This window comes from Dermacentor andersoni, chromosome 9, assembly GCF_023375885.2.
Source record: "Dermacentor andersoni chromosome 9, qqDerAnde1_hic_scaffold, whole genome shotgun sequence".
NCBI classification, from domain to species: domain Eukaryota; kingdom Metazoa; phylum Arthropoda; class Arachnida; order Ixodida; family Ixodidae; genus Dermacentor; species Dermacentor andersoni.
In genome coordinates, this window is record NC_092822.1 from 138422303 (window position 1) to 138442485 (window position 20183).

The 20183-nt window shown below is 46.2% G+C and overlaps 1 protein-coding gene across 3 annotated transcripts in view; it reads right to left on the reverse strand.

Annotated features, from left to right (window-relative positions):
- The window catches only part of LOC126529762 (G-protein coupled receptor-associated protein LMBRD2B), a 342033-nt gene that overhangs the window by 200813 nt on the left and 121037 nt on the right, over positions 1-20183 (reverse strand). For all 3 annotated transcript variants that reach the window (XM_050177266.2, XM_072284303.1, XM_050177265.3), the window contains exons 5-6: positions 11290-11457; positions 11007-11217 (exon numbers count right to left, since the gene is read on the reverse strand). In XM_050177266.2, the coding sequence (XP_050033223.1) occupies positions 11007-11217; positions 11290-11457 (379 nt within the window). The remainder of the gene's footprint in view (positions 1-11006; positions 11218-11289; positions 11458-20183) is intronic.

The window sequence follows — 20183 nt, forward strand, 5'->3', positions numbered from 1 at the left end:
ACAACAATATATAATAAGAATTCACGTACATGAATTGAAAGTACTGTGTTGCGGAAACAGTCCTGAAATTTGTTCCTGCAATTGCGTGCTATGTAAGCATATGACTTATTACCTCCATTTTTTCCAGACCACATGTCCAGCGCGGACAACGCCATCTTCGCCGACTCACTGTCTCATTCGTGTTTGGGTATGCCAAATGTGCTGGTTTCAGCCTTTCAACCTGCTTAAAGATAACTTCGTTCATTTGCATTGGTGTGATTTTCACATGCAAAGCAAAATGCCATGACTTTGCTATTTAAAAGGTGTAAGAAGCTTTGTTATGTATATGCGCCTTTAGAATGTGCCGTTTGTACTGTGGATACGAGAGAGTCAGGACTGCAATATTCTTTTGTGTATTGTACTTCTTGATGTACCAAAGTTGCTAATAAATATGTAAAATAAAGAACAATTCACTGCCTGTTATTGTCCTGACAAAATGCAATAGGCACGTGCCAAGGCATGTGGGCTCGTGTATCGTAACAGAATAGGGAAAAATTTTAGGAAACAGTGATGCGCTGCTGGCATTTATTCAATACATGAGCAACCACACATGCAAAAGAAAAATTGCCATTACGAAAGGAAAGAGGCTGAAAATGACAGCTGTTAAAACAAAACAGATTGAAGCAGCAAACGCAACTCATGCTAGTTTCCGCTTGCGTCTGCCGAGAAAATCATGCACTGTCGAGCTTATTGCAGACGACAAGTGGGATGGCTGTCTCTCCCTCGTGCATAAACAAAACCATTGTCATAACAGCAAGCTTCATTATTTTTTTTTTCCTCAGAATAATGGCCTACCAAGTACAAGGGGAAAAAGTGGCGCTCATGACACAATTCCCGTTTACCTGGGAGGTATGCTAGCTGACACAGTCATGACGCCAACACCAGATTTTCAGCGACAATGGGAATTTAATGTAAATACATTTTACAACTGCTGATGTGCTGAAAAAAAAGCATGACAGCTCATTAACAGTACCCCTAACTGATGATCACTTGCGTAAAGTTTGGTGCAACATTTGTGGTGCGGAAGTGTTGTCAAGGTCACAGTGGCTTCTTGCTCGTAAAAAGAAAGTCTTCATGAATCATAGGTTGTTTGAAATACTGTTATCGGTTATTTGTCAACATCATCTTTAAATCTAAAGCTAAAGCTAAAGCTAAATCTTTAAATTTAGCTAATTCAATGTGTTCATGCCCAATGAATGAGAAATATTCAAAGTGCACCATGAACAACACCCATCAAGATACAGTGAATGCCGTTTACGTACTACCCTCTGTTAATTTTTTTTATTTTTGGCGACCTTCAGTTAAGACAGCAGAATACTGCAGAATAAATGTGAAGTGACATAGTGGTCATTGCGTGTTGACCAGTATATCACATCACTTGCCAAGAAAAAAGTCTAAGATATTCTGCAAAACAATAATGAGGTAAAAATGTTTGCTGGCTTTCCAGTCTGCGTCGTCAACCAATATTTTTCAAAAACTCTATTGTTCGGGCTTATTCACGGTTCTGCCACAGGCACCATAAAGACAATGTATAACAGCAACCAATATTTCGGGCGCCTAACAATGATTTATTAGTTTCTGGACTCAATCTGCGCCAGTTGCATCGTGAGCATTGTTGCCGCAAACGCAGTTTCGGAGGTTTGCGGTTTTGCCTAACATTTCATTATGACCACAATTTGGGCACTAAAGTTGACTAAGTATGAAACATAACATCCTTGGCTTGCGCTCTGCGGTGGCAAGAGCCTGATTTTGTGCGGTGTGGCCGGGAAGAAAATAATGTAGCCTGAGTGCAAATTTGAAAGATGATTGTGGTTGCCATTTGTGACAAAGAAGTTTCACAAAAGCAAGCAGGTCATTTATCGGCGTGCCACATTATCATCCCGAAAAACCAAACCTGGCGCAGGTATGAAATATTTAGAATGTCACACACATGGTGTTCGCCCATTAATCGATGCAGTTGTACCAATAGAGCGCAAAATCAATCTCTAAAATGAATAACGAAACTGATGAGCTACATGCTGAGCAGGCTGTACGACCTTACTTAATGATTAGTTACTTTATCGATTATCGGAGGTTATGACAATGGCGGCTTCTTAATTTATAAAAAGAAATGTACACAAGGCAGCACTTTGAAGTTTCCTCACATGGTGCGATTAAGCAGCGAAGTGAACAAGGGATGGCAGCGCCAGCACTTCCGTCACACAAGCGGATATCTCTGGCACGTGGAACACTGTCAGTGATATTCGGTCACTTCTCATCCAGCTGAGTGGGACTGAGTCACTTGCGTTTCAAGATAAAGCAATAACGCAGCCCTGAACGTTCCCTCATCACCACTGGTAGGTCGCACATGTTGTCTCAAGGTAGAAAACAAGCACGTTGGTGCGAATATACGATGACTCATTGCGTTCTCCGGGGACACGCATCCCACCTAATGAAGCAGACGATGGCTTGTATGCAGCTGATAATGAAATAATGACATGCTTTGATCTAGCTGCTCTATTTTTACTGAGAAAGAAAACTGTTTTGCTTTATTAAGAACTTTAGGTTCAGTGCCTTCATTTCAGTCTCTTAGGCAAAACGCCAAGCTTGTGTCACATTAAGGAAGCAGAACGGAGCCATCAGCGCCATATTGTAAGCGTTGCGCCTACGTCACGCCTCGAAGAAAATGATGGAATGTCCAGAATAGAGCCCCTAGTTACAATTATGCCACCAAACACACCCACATTCCAAAGACACAACGCTGAAACAGTTTTCTTAGGCTTTGATTGCAGGGATAAGTGCTAGCCAACGCATTTCTATGGCCGTGTGGTTGCCACTGAACATGCACATCCTGCTAAGTTTGGCAAATTCATTCAAAATTTGTCTTTTGGCACAAGTTGGTGTGGCTCGATGGTTTGGCGCAAAAGGGCGCAATTGGCGCAGCACTTCCACGTCTGCTGTAGCGCATGCAGAAACACAGTTGTCACGAGAACTCTCTACACGGCTAGATAAGAAGCAGACGAACAACCAACACAGGCCTAGCATGCCTTGAGGCGCCGTTTTGTGGTGGCTGTGATCATGCTATTTTCGTGAGAATGCTGGCTGGCTGTGTTGCACATGAGTGCACGTATTGCTTTACTGGCCAACATGGGATTGGTTTATTTCAGTTTTCGTCCAAGAAGAGCTATCCGGTGATGAAAGTAGCATGGATAAGCAACACAGGAGCCATGACTGCATGCAGCTTGGGCTGCTTCACAGAGCCTGTTCTCGATGCAGTACTGGCGGCTAATGAAGTGACAGATGCCAGTGCCGCAAGGCTATTTCAGCTTGCAAGCTTCAGGACGCCCTTAAATGCAGCTGCCTTTTGCCGGCAAGAACATGCGACAGCGCTCAGCATGACTGTTGTGCACTCTTCACTGCACCAGACATTAAGAACCAGCTCACTGAAGCGCCCATATTGGCGCATTTGCTCTCCCTGCATGACTCTCAATAACCTAAAATATAAGTGGCACTTGGTAAGCTTACACCAATACTGAATACGTAGACATTACAAAAGCTACACAAGGTTCCTGTCTTCAGCCACTTTTTGCCATAATGAAGAGTGCCGCACATGGCTGCCACAGCAGAACCAGACACAAGCACGAAAATGAAACTCAATTTCCAACCATTGTACGTAGAGCACCGGAGCTTTGTTTGTTGTAAGACAGGTGGAGCTCAATATATTTTGAAGATATACCGAAACACAGGACAAAACAATAATAGCAAAGGGAAGAGAAATGCAGCCATAATGAAACACAGAGCTATGGGGATATAATAGGTACAAGGTGCTCCGGGGTATTAGAAAAGTCAAATGGTTCCAGCACTTACATTTGCTAATACAGTTGTTTGCTTGAAGTCAGGGATACAATTGGAACTCCATGGCAACCAAAGGTCAGTGGGACACCTAGCACTGGGAAGACTGCAAATGAAGCTGTGCATGGTGATATGGGCTGGATAAGTTTTGAAGTGAGGGAAGCACTTAGTAAAATTTATATTGAAGAACGACTGAGGAATATGAAAGAAATTAAATGGGTTGTAAGAGTGTTTATGTATTTGTACAGAAAAACCACTGACTCACAGAGCAGGGAAAGAGCTAGGACGCTAACCAGCAATTATACGACCAGTACAGTAAGCAAAATGGCAAAAAAAGGATGTCAAATGCAAAGTCAGAGAAGCTGAGACAATCTCATGGGTGGCAGCAATGGAAAAGAAACCAGCTAAGAGTAACTACCTAAGAGGAAAAACAATAACAGGAAAGAAACAACTTATGATAATTCAAAGGCGAGCTCTTCACTTTTTGAGGTGAGATCAGGATCCCTTAGAGAGTGTAGCTATAAAGCATAAAGCATAAGTCATAAAGCTTGCTGCTGTAAAGCTAGGGAAATGATGGAACATTTCTTATTAGAATGTGAAAATATCCACTCACAGCTGGCGGTTTAGGCTTCTCTAGCCTCCTCGAAGCGCACAAAGAAAGGAAAAAGCTTGAGGAGAAGCCCTGCCCCCTTCGCACGCTAAGGGAAAAGTGTGGAGGAAGGTGGTATTTTTACGCTGTAGGGGCCATGTTGTCGGGGCACAATGGCGGTTTTGTTATGGCGGTGTGTGCTCACGTGTGTGCTGCCCCGTAGTTATCCTACCATGGCAAAGGTGTCGTCAAAGCAAGGTGTCATATGTGCAGGATTGCGTTAGTCCCTGTTTGGAGTAAAACACGTTGTGGGGCTAGTTGGTGCATAGCTTTCAATAGGTGAAGCGCCAATAGTGACGGCATACAAGAAGAAATACAGACAGGACAAGGCGCTTCCTGTCTGTATTGTCCTGTCCTGTCCTGAAAAACGCTTCCTGTCTATTGCGCCTTGTCCTGTCTGTATTTCTTCTTGTGTGCCGTCACTAGTGGCGCTTCACCTATTGAAATCTCTGTTTGGTTCCGCTGTGTTATCTAGACCATGCTCTCCCAGTTGTTGTGGCCAGGTGGGACTGGAAGTAAAAAGCATGGAAGGAGCATGCATGCAAGGCTGCACATCACGTACCACGCCATGGGTGAAGGACTAGCTGGGAATGTATTTCCCATTTTCGATGAATTCATGCTAACGTGTCATCACGGACTGAAACCGCTGTGCTTCAGAATATGTATGATCAACGCCTTGCAGGTCGGTGACAGCTGTGCAGCGTTACTGTTTTTACAGCGGATGTGCATTTGTGGCACGTAAAACAGCCATGTGGAATGGCAGGAAAGAAGTGGCTGCTGTGACTCATCAAGGTTCCTCTGCACTGCATATATCGGTGCGCTTGGCGGGTGCAGGGAAGCAAACCTTGGCGGATACAAGGCTCAACAGAAAAACGCAAGCCTGTGCGCTGTGGGAGATAAGGGGTTCTCCTCCGTACTCTTGGGACAAAGGAACGACAACACAGTAGTGCAAACAATCACAAGGGCATTTATTGCACCTTTCATAGATCAATGCCTGCTAGCCGAGTTGCTATACACAAAACGTGCCGATGGGCGCGCGACAAATCTAGAAGTCCGACTTACCACGACCGGAAAACGAGCGAATATGTTCGCCCCATGCTGGATCCCAACGCCTGGTCGTTCGCGTGTTCGGTCACGCGAATGGTGGCACGTTCGAAGGCGGCCATGCGAGACAGTCTCGCAGAAGCATCGGACGGCGCCCACACGGACGTCCGCGCCCGCCGACGATCTCGAACCCGAGAGACCAAGCGCCTTCCTTTCGGCGCCCAAGTAACCTCGCCTGTCGGCGGCGTTAGCAGCGCAACACTCGTGCCATCTCTCGCACTGCGCCCCAACCACATCGACCGCCGCGGGCCCCACTCCGGCCACGCGGCGAAGCCGCACTACAGGAGGCGTGCTATGCGGGAAAAACATCAGGGGACGCGCGAGAGTCACACATCCCCACAGCGCGTATCAAATGGTTGATGTCGCACGTAGATCCAGTCAATGTGCTAGCCACATGCATAAGTGCTTACATAAGTGCTTACAAAGTTTACCACAAAGCTTTGTTTATGTGAAGCTGCACTTCCCATGAGAACACTATACCACAGGCTGCAGTGGGTGTACTTAAACACGTAACGGCGTTCTTCTATGCTGGCCTGTTCATCAGCATGCTGTGGCTCGTCACACCTCCGCTGTGAGCGGCCACCCAAAAACTTGTCAAATAAAGCAAAATGATTCCTATGAAGCCACAACCAGCATACGTGTCTGTTCTCACAAATGGCAGCAGGGCTAGCCATAGGTCGTGAGGTGTGTAAAGTGCACTGCCAGTCATCGCCTGTGGAGTGAGAATGCAAAGATTTATTTTCAGAAAAGCAGGCAAAAGTAGAGGGGCACCGGCCTCACTATCTAACATGTAGAGTTCATTATGAACTCGTTTCAACGCTAGAGCACGATACTTGGACAAAATGACTTTAGTAATGGTATCGCAGTGGTATACACTGCAATTGAATCCGTTGGTCGGATCATTACGGAGTGCACACGTCCGTGCAGCCTGGAGTGGTTGTGCACCGAAGGCGAGAAGTGTAAACAAGAGAGAGCAATTTGCCCCGACAAGATGACAGAGTAATGACAACTTCTGGCATCCCTGAGCTTCACAATGAGTGATGTCAGGGCTTCCCCTTAGTTATCCTTCCTCCATGTTGAAGCCATTGGGCTCAGGGATGGCAGGGGGAAAGTAAATATGTTCTCAATGAAGATTCCTAAGAGGCAATTGGAGGTTTGGTGGCAGAAAAATAGGAGACCACAAACAACAAAGGCTTACAAAAACTAAGTTCCCAATAGTCGTTTAGAAAGTTAAATGCTGGGAATTATTTGTTCTTTTTTTTGTTTGTTTTTGTTTTAGAGATAGGTGTAGGACATTATGCAAAATAAGAACAAGAGCTTGGTGGCGCTATCTACCGCCCCGTTGCAAAGGGGACACTCACAGCGTGCGTGCGTGCGCGCGTGCGTCCGTCCGTCCGTCCAGCTAGCTATCATCAATTACAGACAACCAATATTTCAGATGCCCGATAATTCAGACGCTTTCGCGGTACCACCATGTACGGCATAGAGGCAATGTATAAGAGTGTATGAAATTTCCTAAGCAAAAACCCTTTGCCGTCCGATTTTCCAGATTTCTTGCCGTGGCCAGAGGTCTGAAACACCATTATTAAAAGCCACTGCCACCACCATATTTATTATATCGTGATCTTAAACCGGCGCTCTTGCACGCCAATAAGCTGGCTGCCACAGCCACCGCCACGGCAATGCTAGGCCTAGCTGCTTTGACATTCGCTTCCAAGCTTCCTGGTGCTCAGTGCCATGTTTTTCATTGAAAAAATATTGCAGTCAGCAATGGTGCCAACTCCACCTTTGTAATTCTCGCCGATGGCTTCGAAGCGCGGAAATCACGGAGCATTGCATAATGCCTGTTCCCAGCAGCTAGTTTCGTCGCAATACAGTGGTGTTATGCGGTCAAGCAAACACGATGTATTGATGTAAAACATACCTAAAGTGTAAAGGGATAACTGTCACAAGACACAAAATGTATTCCTTAATTATACATGCACACACCCGCCACCTCCTGCCACAGTAAGGGCACTGATATGCCTTATATTTACTTATTTTTTATTTACAGAGTACCTACATCGCTATAAAGGCATTACGTAGGGGGGAACTGAATATAACCAGTAACACAGAAAAGCTTTTGGACAGATATACTCACAAACAGAAGCACTACAAGGACAAAGACATACAAGTAATGTGAAACTAACAGGTTTCAATATATATAACAATACATTTGTTTTACAAGAGTGCTGTCACAGCATAGAATAGAATAGTTCGTTATTTGACACATTTACTACATCATTTGATAAACTGTTCCATTGTCCTTATTTATTTGGGGAAAAAAGAGTACTAAAAAGTGTTCTGCAGTTATAGGCTGAGATCTTTTTGTGATCACAGTGGGTCGACATGTAATCTGGTTCCAAAAGATAGTTATAGTGATTGATACCTGTCTGACAGTTATATATTCGGTGCAATAGTTTGAGCCTTAACTTCTGCCTACGTATATGTAGCAGAACCCATCCTAAAGTGGCCTTCATTTTGGAAACGCTAGAGTACGGGCTGTAACTATTACAAACAAACCTTACTGCTTGGTTCTGTAGTTTTTCCAGTCTATTAATGAGGTAATCTTGATAGGGATTCCATATTACACAAGCATAATCAAGTATTGTTCTGACATGTAAAAAGTATTAATCAGGGTGTCTACCAAGTTGACATTTCCAAATTCCCTGAGTTTTCCAGGTTTTCCCTGAGTGCCATTGCAAATTTCCCTGAGTGATGCAGAACTATATTTTATGTCAAGACGGACTGAAACCATACCGCCTGATGCTGTTACTCTCTAGTAAGCACATGAAAAAAATAAAGCGACTTAATCCAATTTGAATACTAAGGAGCAGTGTTTATGTTATTCAAAAACAGAATAGAAGGCAGGGGTTAGTAAAATGCATAGCAAATAAAGTGTCTTCGAAAAAAATTGCAAATGGGGTCGGATATTATCAAATACGAATAAAAAGGAGATGCATATAGAAGCAAATATTTTCTAATATGAGCTATTTCTATCAACTGATAGCAACCTCAGTGGGATGAGGCCCAAACTCTGTCACAATTGAGATTCTCTCTCAACAGCTCGTAAGTCAACCTCAGCAGTCCTAACATACTCTCAGCCCGCGCACGACACCCGAGTGTTGTGTTTCACTGCTTTAAAGAGTTTATTTTGGTTTCGATGAGGGACACGTGCATCTCGGCATAAGCCAAAACTTTATGTTTTGAGCTCAAGCTCCTTCAAAACGGCGGCAGCAAGCTTCTTTTCTCGTTTATTCCTCAATGCGTAGGTAACTTCTGTTCTTGTCCGCCTTCCGCCACTCGTTCGCCCCAAGGACCATTTGAAGCATCTTGATCAATTGCACAGTCCACGACCAAATTTTTCGAACTCCCTAGGGGCCGCGAAAACGTCCGAAAAATCGGCCAGTTGGAAAAAAATAAATGCGTGTCATTTACTGCCCTTAGGGGCTCAAACCGCCACAGGCACGTTCGAAAACGCTCTGAAGGCCTGTCGGTACACATATTAGGCATACCGGTGCTCGTACTCTGACAGGAAATACCGGGTGCCCGGGTGTATAATTAAGGAATACATACTGTGTTCCGTGGCAATAGCCCCTTCCCACGCTTGTTATGCTTCACTGCAATACTTTTCCGTAAGCTTTACCAAGTAACATTTCTGTACAGAGGCGAAGCTGACTTTCAGGAACCGGCATTATGCAGCACACCGTGTTTTCTAAGTTTCTAAGCCAATCGCGAGGACCACTAAGGTGGAGTCCGTGCCATTGCTGACAGCAGCTAATTCTTTCAATAAAAAACTCGGCACCCAACGGCAAGAAGCTTCATAGCGAACGTCGAAGCAGCTAGGCCTAGCGTTGCCGCAGTGGTGGCAACGGGTGCCAGCGGATCTGCGTGCGAGAGAGCCGGTTCGAGGTGGCGAAGTAATCAAAACGGCAGCGGTGGTGCCTTTGATTATTGCCGTTTCGGACCTGCGGTCACGGCAAAACGTCCGGAAAATCGGACGGCAAAGAGTTCTTGCGTCGGAAATTTCACACATTCTGATACGTTGACTCTATGGGGTACGTGGCGGTGCCGCGAAGCCGTCCAAATTATCGGGAATCCGGAAAGTCGCTCGTTGACTGTACACTGGCAACTCCTCCTGCCGACGACAGGGCGTCAAAGACGATTCATTATGATTCCTGTCTGCTACTCGAGCCAGCATTACCGCGACTTTCGACCCTTTCAATAACATTGCCGCTAATTCTCCCTGATAGAGGCCCAAATTCCCTGAGTTTTCCCTGACTTTTTCCAGACTACTCAAAATCCCTGAGAATTCCCGGTTTTCCCGGTTTTCCCGGTTGGTAGACACCCTGAGTATAAAGTTTCTTTAAATTTGCGTGTTGCCTGTTTGAAATTTCTGTGAATAAAATGTAAAATCCTACTAGCTTTTGCTATGACAGTGTCAATCTGTTTATGCCAAGTGAGTGATTCGGTGAAATAGATTACTAGATACTTGTATTCCGACTGTATGTCGATAAGCATGCCATTGATGCTACTGCACTTTTTTATATTTAAACTTATGTTCCATTTTTTACACCAGGTCGCTAACTTATCTATATCTGTTTGCAATGTATCTATGTCATTTTCAGTAGTAATTTCTCTGTAAATCACACAGTCATCAGCAATATATGTACCAGCAGGCCTTCAGAGCTATTTCGGACGTGCCTGTGATGATTTGAACTCTCGGGGACAGTAAAAGACAAGAATTCATTTTTTTGGCCTGCTGCAATATATCGGATGTTCTCTCGATCACGAGGAAGTCTGAAAAATTGGACGACATTGACTGTAAGTCTAACTTCGCTCGTAAGGCGAAATCATTTAATAGTGACATAATTCTATGATTATAAAGTGTTTCAGGGCCCTTTTAAGTAGGCATATGCATATGTTGCAAGGTGGTGCACTACTTCCACAGCAAGGCACCCACAAACAAGGACCAGAGAAAACCAGACGTCTGTACATTAGAACGACAGAAAGCTGAGCTAGTTGGTAAGGATTCATTATGCAAAAAGGTGAGGCGTGCAGACAGGACACAAGAGAAGAGAAGTGGACAGCATTCGTGTTGTCCACTTTTCTTTTCTTGTGTCCTGTCTGCATGCCTCACCTTTTTCGCATAATGTCTGTGCATTTATTTCAGTTCTTCTGGCCATTAATGCATACCAACTTGCCTAGGTTTCAGTTCTCGTTCAGCATGGTGCAATATTCAACATAAGGGCAAGCTGCCTAGTGTGAGACAAACTTGTAGAAAGGAAGCACAGGCTACGCCCAGGTAAATGCATCGTCACTGTCATCCTACATGAGTGCTGACCTGCAGGAGGTCGTCGAGGCGCTCCTGTGCTTCGGCCCGTTCGAGGCTGAGCTTCGCCGCCCGAAAGTAGGTGTGACACAAGGTGTGTCCAGGCTGGGCCCGGTGCCAGAGGCCCCGCGGCACCTCCACCAGGCCATGGCCCAGCAACAGCACCAGCAGGAACAGGCCCCACGTGTTGCTGGCACTCACGCACACCACCTTCAGCTTGGCCCTAGTGGGGGAGGAACCTTTCATAACAAAAAGACAACAGGGCAGAGAAGACAGAAGCGAGCGTAATACTCACGCATCCAGGTTCATGCCTGGCTGCAGAGCAAGGTAGACAAGCAGCACACCAAAGATGAGCAGGTAGCTACCATAGTAGATGGCATTCTCAATCAGGGCACGCCGCAGTTTGCCGGCCATGGTGAACTCACCCGCCGTAGAGTACGACTGCATCAGAGGCAGGATCAACCTGCAACATGACCACATGGCCTCAGCAAAACTCCAGTGAGGACTTCAGAGGCGACCTCCCGAAATGAAACCCTGGCCTCTCACGGGATGACCCAAATCAAACTGGGATGGAAGCAGTGGACATAAGCTTTGTTAAATCTGGATGCCTCATCAGCTAAGAGGGCTAATGTTGAAAATCCTGTCCTCAAAGCCTATGAAAGGCTGATACCAAATCTAGCACAGGTGTGAAATCTAGAGTTTTACATCTGGCTAGGTGATGGCCATGGCACAACTGTTTAAAATAACGGCCACCAACCAGGTAAAGGAGTTTAAAAGTAAGAAGAAAGAGCCTTGCAGCTTACACAAGGGAGCCTTGTACACATGCATGGTCGCTCGATTCTGTGGCACATGCTTGTCAAAAAGGCTCTTGTGTGGGAAGCTGAAACATCTTCAAGTTCTCTCTTTCTTTAAACTACTGGTGCTTGTGTTTATACACAGCTGTGCCAATAGAAGTGTGAAAATACTTTAGTAATACCATGCATACACTGTTTGACTTTTTTGCAGGCGACAAGACTTTGCCTGTGATCACTGTTATTGCTTTTGCAAGGAAGGTGTTTATTGATTGAGTTACTTATTACAGAAAACCAGAAGCACCACAAAGGCATTATTACAGGGTAATAAACAGAAATACAGGTAATAAAAAAAAGAAATAGAAAACCGCTAGTTTGGCTCAAAGTATATTGCCACCTGATGTTTTGAGCCAGCGAATATTCAGCATTGCATGCCCAGCAAAACGGCGAAGAAGACGACGAAGTCAAAGATCCCGCGCCAGCTGGAGAACCGTCGCTTAGTGCCTGGCATTTTTCGTCTCTGGCTGCTCGTACAGTCACTTACTCTTGCGTTAGCGCGTGACAAACTGGTGGAGGTGCTGGGTAATCTAATCTATGCACCACACCCCTCCGAGCAGCAGGAGCTCCAGCCCCGTACCGGTGGTTACGCCTGTACACCGCGCCAGCAGAAGGATCCGTGGACAAGCCCCGGAGTTTGGACTCCTCCCAGAGAAAATGGCAGCTCCGACCACACCAACAGGTATGGAAGGCCCAATGCCGATTCATTGTACGCTACTGAATCTGCGAACGCCAAATCCCTTCCACGGCGCCATACATGACGATGTTGAACATTGGCTGGTCCACTATGAACGTGTTGCTGCATTCAACATGTGGGATTATGCAGAGATACTGAAAAACGTACATTTCAGCCTTAACGATGGTGATCGTGTTTGGTACGAGAACCCTGCAGATGCCCTAAATTCATGGGCAGAATTCAAACACCGGATTTTTGAGACGTATGCGAGCCCTGATCGCTCGGAGCGAGCTGAGCGTGATCTCCAGTCCCGTATACAAATGCCCAACAAAGGTGTCGCAATGTATGTCAAGGATATGACGCGTCTCTTTCGACGAGCCGACCCCAGCATGTCGGAAGAAAAGAAGGTGCGGTACCTGATGCGCGAAGTGAAAGAGCAGCTGTTCGGCAGTCTCGTGCGCAGTCCTCCCAAGACTGTGTCAGAATTTCTTTCCGAGGTCGTCACTATGGAACAGACGCTTCAGCAGCGGGCACCTTCATACGAACGCCAAGTGAACGCTGCCTCACCTACGGACTTCTTCAGAGCTCTCGGGGGCCAAGTTGATTTCTTTCGAGAGCTCATTCGTTCCGTATTCCGCGAAGAACTCCAGAAGCTGTCGGCACTCTCACAGCCGACGCTCAGCCCCTTGTCCAGCGTTCTCCGTGACGAAGTCCAGCAAGCGCTAAGAGAACCACCCTTCAACACAGAAGCTCAACCGCTAAGAAGTGACAGCTCCCGTATGTCGTATTCGCAAGCTTTAAGGCAACCTGCCCCACCTTCCTCCCCGCTTCGCACCGCGTGCCCGGCCATGCTACAGCCCGTCCAAGCGGCCTCGTATTACCAGGACCACCAATAGGCCCCAAGGAAATCAGACGTGTGGCGGGCACCTGATCGCCGTCCCCTTCGCTTTCACTGTGGCGAAGCTGGGCACGTCTACCGACAGTGCTCCTATCGAGAGCTCGGACTAAGCGGATTTTCAGCAAACTCGCCGCGACCTACGTTCAGCCAGCATCCTCCTGAAATTGAACAATGCATTGCCCAGCAGTGCGGATCCCCATCAACTCGATCCCAGTCACGCTCCTCTTCGCCGCGGCGGTTTTCTCCGACTCGCCGTACATATTCGAGCGTGGTGCGAGGTCGGTCACCCAGCCCGCGCGGGGAAAACTAACCACAGCGGCCTTCGGGGGCGAGGCTGCTCAGTCTGGACGTGCTCAAGGACCCCTACTGACGCGTACGCGGACCGACGATACATCGACGACGACAGTACCTGCTGATTACAGAAAAAGAATTTCCTTGGACATTGCTGTACTGCTCGACGGTCGTGAATTGACTGCTTTAGTGGACACATAATCAGCGAAGAACTGGCCACCCTTCTGAAGAAAGTGATGACGCCTTGGAAACAAACACCAGTTCGTACAGCTGGCGGTCACATCGTCACCCCACTCGGCATGTGCACGGCAAGAATACAGATTCGCGGCTCTACGTTTGTTGCCAGCTTGAGCATTCTCCCTCAGTGTTCTCGCGACCTAATCATCGGCATGGACTTTCTCAGGGAGCACGGAGCAATCATCGACATTCGACAACGCCTCATCACTTTCTCGACAAAGAGCGCCGCAGCAATGACCAACACCATCCACCCTCGAGCATCTCTTCGTGTCATCGACGACGCTGTCACGCTACCACCACGTGCAAGTGTCGTGGTTCAGGCGGCATGTGACAGACTCTTACACGGTGAAGTGGTCGCAGAAAGCAATCGCTCTCTCCTGCTTTCTCAAGGTGTTTGCGTAGCAAGAAGCCTTATTGATCTCCATGATGGCCACTGTGAGGTTCTTGTCACGAACTTCAGCTACAAACACCGGCACCTTTTCCCCGGTACTGTCATCGCCTACGCTGACCCGATCGCCGATGTCACTGAGTGTTTTGTTTCCGAGGCAATCGACAATGCTGAACCACCTATACGCAATGTCGACATTAGTACAATGCTTCCTGAAGAGAACAAACAGCCCCTACGCGAGCTGTTGCTCGAGTTACACTCTTGCTTTGCACAGTCATCGAAGATACGTCAAACGTCGATTACGAAACTGCATCATCACCTCTCGACGACGTGCCCCCCATATGGCAACAGCCTTATCGTGTTTCCCCGACTGAACGACATGCGATTCAAACACAGGTGAAGGAAATGCTTTAAGACGGCGTAATACAGCCTTCATGCAGTCCCTGGTCATCGCCAGTCGTTCTTGTTAAAAAGAAAGATGGCATGCTTCGGTTTTGTGTTGACTACCGGAAGCTAAACAACGTCACAAAGGAAGACATGTACCCACTGCCTCGTGTCGACGATACTCTGGATAGACTGAGGCGCGCGAAGTATTTCTCCTCTATCGATCTGAAAAGTGGCTACTGGCAAATTGAAGTAGATGAGCGGGGCCGCGAGAAAACTGCGTTTGTGACTTCGGACGGCCTTTACGAATTTAGAGTACTCCCTTTTGGCCTCTGTTCCGCGCCAGCCATATTCCAGCAAATGATGGACAGTTCTCGCTGACCTCAAATGTAAAAGCTGCCTCGTCTATCTCGATGATGTCATTATCTTTTCGGAGACTTTTGACGAGCACCTTCGATGCCTTCAGAATGTACTCGAAGCCATTCGATCGGCTGACCTTACACTCAAGCCAGAGAAATGCCATTTAGGTTACGAGGAACTGAAGTTCCTTGGTCACGTCGTGAGCGCGGCATGTGTTTGGCCCGATCCCGAGAAGACTGCTGCCGTAGCTGCTTTTCCCACTCCAACCGACAAGAAAAGTGTCCGACGGTTTTTGGGCTTGTGTGCCTATTATCGACGCCTCACAGAAATTTTTTCGAAGAGTGCAGAGCTGCTATTTCGCCTTACACGTGACGACGTGCCATTCCTCTGGACTGATGAACAGACTGCCTTTGCGGAGCTACAACGTCGATTGTCTTCTCCCGTGCTCGGCCATTTTGATGAGGATGCTGACACAGAAGTACGCACTGATGCCAGCAATATCGGTCTCGGAGCTATCCTGGTGCAACGGCAAGACGGAACTGAACGAGTTATCGCCTACGCGAGCCGCACTCTGTCACGGGCAGAGTCCAATTATTCCACCACAGAGAAGGAGTGCCTCGCGGTTATTTGGGCTACTACAAAGTTTAGGCCGTATCTCTTGGACGGCCATTTAAAGTTGTGACCGATCATCACGCTTTGTGCTGGTTGACCAACCTCCGAGACCCTTCTGGACGATTGGCACGTTGGAGTCTGCGACTCCAGGAATTTAACATCACATCGTATACAATTCAGGTAGGAAACATGAAGATGCTGACACGCTATCAAGAGCACCTGTTGAATCTCAGAATCCTGACGAGAAAGACGACAGCGCCTTCCTGGGAGCCCTCAGCAGACCGGACCTGCTCGCTAAACAACGTTCGGACGCTGAGTTAAGGCCCATCATTGATCACTTAGAAGGCGGCATCGCGTCCATTCCTCGCCCACCTTCGCGACGGTTGTCGTCATTTTGCCTTCGAGAGGGCATCTTATACAAAAAAAAACACAGGTGCCGGCGACAAACCACATTTTCTAGTAGTGCCTCAAATCCTTCGCGACGACATCCTATTAGCCTGCCACAACGAGCCGACATCTGGTCACTTGGGCTACTCAAGGACTCTGGACAGGGTACGGCAACTGTACTACTGGCCTAGACTGACTGCTTGCGTCAAACGCTACGTGAAAGGATGCCGTGAATGCCAGCGCCGAAAGTCACCACTCTTCAAGCCTGCAGGCCTTCTACGACCCATTGACCCTCCGCGTACGCCGTTTGATCAAGTTGGAATGGACCTTCTTGGACCATTTCCCTTGTCTTCCTCCGGCAATAAGTGGATCATTGTCGCAACTGATTACGTGACGCGTTACGCTGAGCCGAAGGCACTACCACGCAGGACAGCATCTGAAGTTGCCCAGTTTTTTATGCATCACATTGTGCTTCGGCATGGTGCACCATCATTCCTCATCACTGACCGAGGGACGGCATTTACGGCGAAGCTTCTGGACGACATCTTCAAGTTGAGTTACACGAGTCATCGAAAGACCACTGCATACCACCCTCGGACTAACGGCTTGACAGAAAGACTAACCAAAACACTGGCAGACATGCTCTCTATATATGTGGATGTGCAGCACAAAACGTGGGACGAAATCCTGCCGCACGTAACGTTTGCATACAACACTAGTACACAGGAAACTACATGATTTACGCCATTTCGCCTCGTTTATGTTCGAGATGTTCAAACTATGCTAGACGCCATGATTCCATATGAAGACATCGATCAGCTGGACCAGTTAGCTCCTGACGTCGAGGAGTACATTCAGCAAGCTGAGGAAGCACGTCAACTGGCCCGTGTCCACATAAGACAGCAGCAGTGTACAGATGCCATAAGGTACAATCTTCACCCTCAACAAGTTTTCTATGAGCCTGGTGACCAAGTCTGGGTTTGGACCCCCATTAGACGGCGAGGCCTCAGCGAGAAACTCCTGAGCAAGTACTTCGGACCATACACAGTACTAAGGCGTGTAAGCGACGTGAACTATGAAGTGGTTCCAGACGGAGACCTACCATCGCCCAAGCGCCGTTTACCACGCGCAGAGACTGTACATGTCATCTGCCTCAAGCCATATTTTCACGGTGATGTTAAGTCTACTGGTGAAACACTTTTGTTTTTTTGCTGTTGTCGCGTCGTCCCCCAAAGAACTGCGACGTGTTTTTTTTTTCTTTTTTGTTCCCGACAACAGAACCCATTTTTTTTTTGCCTCGTGTGCATGCCTGTATGTGTGCTAGCGCGTTTCCTCCCCCTTTTTTTTGTCTTACCTAATGTGCGTACTTTCCGTGTACGTCTTGTGTTTGAGCATCGAGTCGATGTTTCATAGGGAGGGAGAATAATGCCACCTGGTGTTTAGAGCCAGCGAACATTCAGCATTGCGTGCCCAGCAAAACGGCGAAGAAGACGACGAAGTCAAAGATCCCGCGCCAGCTGGAAAACCGTCGCTTAGTGCCTGGCATTTTTCGTCTCTGGCTGCTCGTACTGTCACTTACTCTTGCGTTAGCGCGTGACAATATTATACAATGATATGATGTAAGCAGAAGAATTCATGTGAATACACAAACACTAAGCAAAAAAAAGTTCTTTTTTTTATTAGTAACAAGGACGGCGTGCTCACACATTGGTCACGAAGGTAATGAACTTTGCACATTCTTACCTCGTTTTCAGTCTGACTTCAATCAAAGATCTATCCACGATAGCTGGCACTTGTTTAAGACAAAAATTGAAGGTTTGGTTGACAGGTTTATTCCAAGCGTAAATATAAGAACTAATCCCCTAAACCCTTGCTTCACAATTCACAAATACACTCCAACGTCTCGAAAACAAAAAGAAGCATCTTTTCCGTTCAGCCAAGTTGCGGCCTAGTCAGAACGCTTGGGAAAAGTATTACGCAGCTGAAAAAATGTACCTACAAAATGTGCGAGAAGCCAAACACTCTTTCTTTCATTATGACCTGCCTAACATGTTGTCTACTAACCCCCGTAGGTTCTGGCAAGTCATTAATCTCCAGAATACACGCACAATTTCCCTCACCGATGCATCAGGTTAAAGCATCTACGAATCCGAATGCGCCAACATTTTTAACACAACTTTTTCATCCGCGTTTACTAATGAAACCGATCTGTCTGTTTCTCTAAACCCCACAATTATTCAGGAGACAATGCCTGCACTTGTATTTTCTTCAGAGGGGTCCCTAATAGAAAACTTAAAGCTTTCATTTTCTGCTGGCATTGACAACATAAACACTAAGATACTGCAGAACACCAAAGATACATGTTCATCTCTGTTGTGCTTGTTATTCACTCAGTCACTCCTCACAGGCCAACTGCCCAAAGATTGGAAACAACGGAAGGTCGTTCCAGTCTACAAATCAGGTAACAAGAACTCACCTCTAAAGTACCGTCCCATTTCTCCAACTAGTATTCCCTGCAAGATCATGGATCACGTCATCTACACTCACGCCATGGCGTTTCTCGACTCGAATAACTTTTTCAATCCTGCCCAGCACGGGTTTCGCCGCGGTTACTCCTGCGAGACTCAGCTTGCCGATTTCTTACATGATCTGAACGCTAACCTTGATTCCAATCTTCAGTCTGACATAATATTTTTAGATTTTGCTAAAGCCTTTGATAAAGTACCCCATAAACGCCTTCTGATAAAGCTTTCCCACTTAAATTGTCACCCTAATATTTATTTATTTATACAATACTGCAGGCCCAAATGGGGGCCCAAGCAGGAGGGGCAGAATACATAAATACTTACATATGCACATATATATATATACATACACACATGAAAAGGAAATACAAAAGCAATGCAACATATGTCAGGAGAAAACAAAAATGAAGGCGTCGACTAATAAGATTAAGAGAAGGTACACTGAAGGAAGACAACTTGACAAACATCAGAACAGTATCATACGCATATATGGGCACTTGCAACAACTATTGAGAGAGGGAAAGAAAGAACAAGTACCAGAAGTTGAGCGAGTGACCATTGTAAAATACTGAAAATAATAGAATAAGGAACATGTGGAAAGTATCAAACAAAATTCACGTGTAAAAAAAAAAGAAAAAGAAAACAGTAACAAGGCTTTCCGACATGGCAATACCCCTAGTATTAAAGACACATGCGTTCAATAGAATCGGTGTTGATCAGTTATGATAATGGCAGGCTGTTAGCGAAAAACAGCTTTCTTAAAAAGTGTGTACAAATTAAAGGGTAGTCGAATATCGATTCAAAATGATTACTTGTGCAGCACACTAAAGAAACGTAAACTCTTGTGGGATAGTGCTAAAAGTGAAAGAGAACAAGGAAAGAAAGTTCGCTTAATTAATGATAAGATGCATGTTAACAATGAGCTTTTCACATGGGATGACAGCAAGAACTTGAGGATAAAAACTGACCGCCATGTAAATACTTTGAAAAATGATTGACTTGCTTTTCCGCTGACACTTCTCCTGGTGCTAAAGAACCGAGAATTTTAAACGTCAACGCCCGCAGTGTCGTTAATAAATCGGAAAGCCTTGAGGCAACTATCGTGGGTTACAATAACCATGTAGTTGTGATAACAGAAACATGATTGCCTGACAATATTGAAGATGCTGTTGAGTTTCCTCCATCTTTTCAAGCATATCACCGTGACAGGTGTACTAGAGGGGGCGGGGTAGCAGTTTTGGTAAAAGAAACTATCGTATTTACTCGCATGATGATCGAATTTTTTTGTCAATACAATTGACGCAAATTCATATGTGCGATCATTACGCGGGTTAAATTTCCCGCATAATGATTTTTTTTCATCCCACGTTTGCTTCGGGATGACAACAGGTCAACAAATAGGCGGTTGCTGCTGTGTCTGGTGTGGGACACCAAAACAAAAATGGCGGTCGGCGGAGCAAGCCGAACGTGATTTTTTTTTCTTCTTGTGAGTACATTACGTGCATTGAAACAGTTTCTTCTGTATCAGTAATGAATAATATCGTTAATATCGGCAAGTTTGTGGCAATAACGTAGCCATGTCC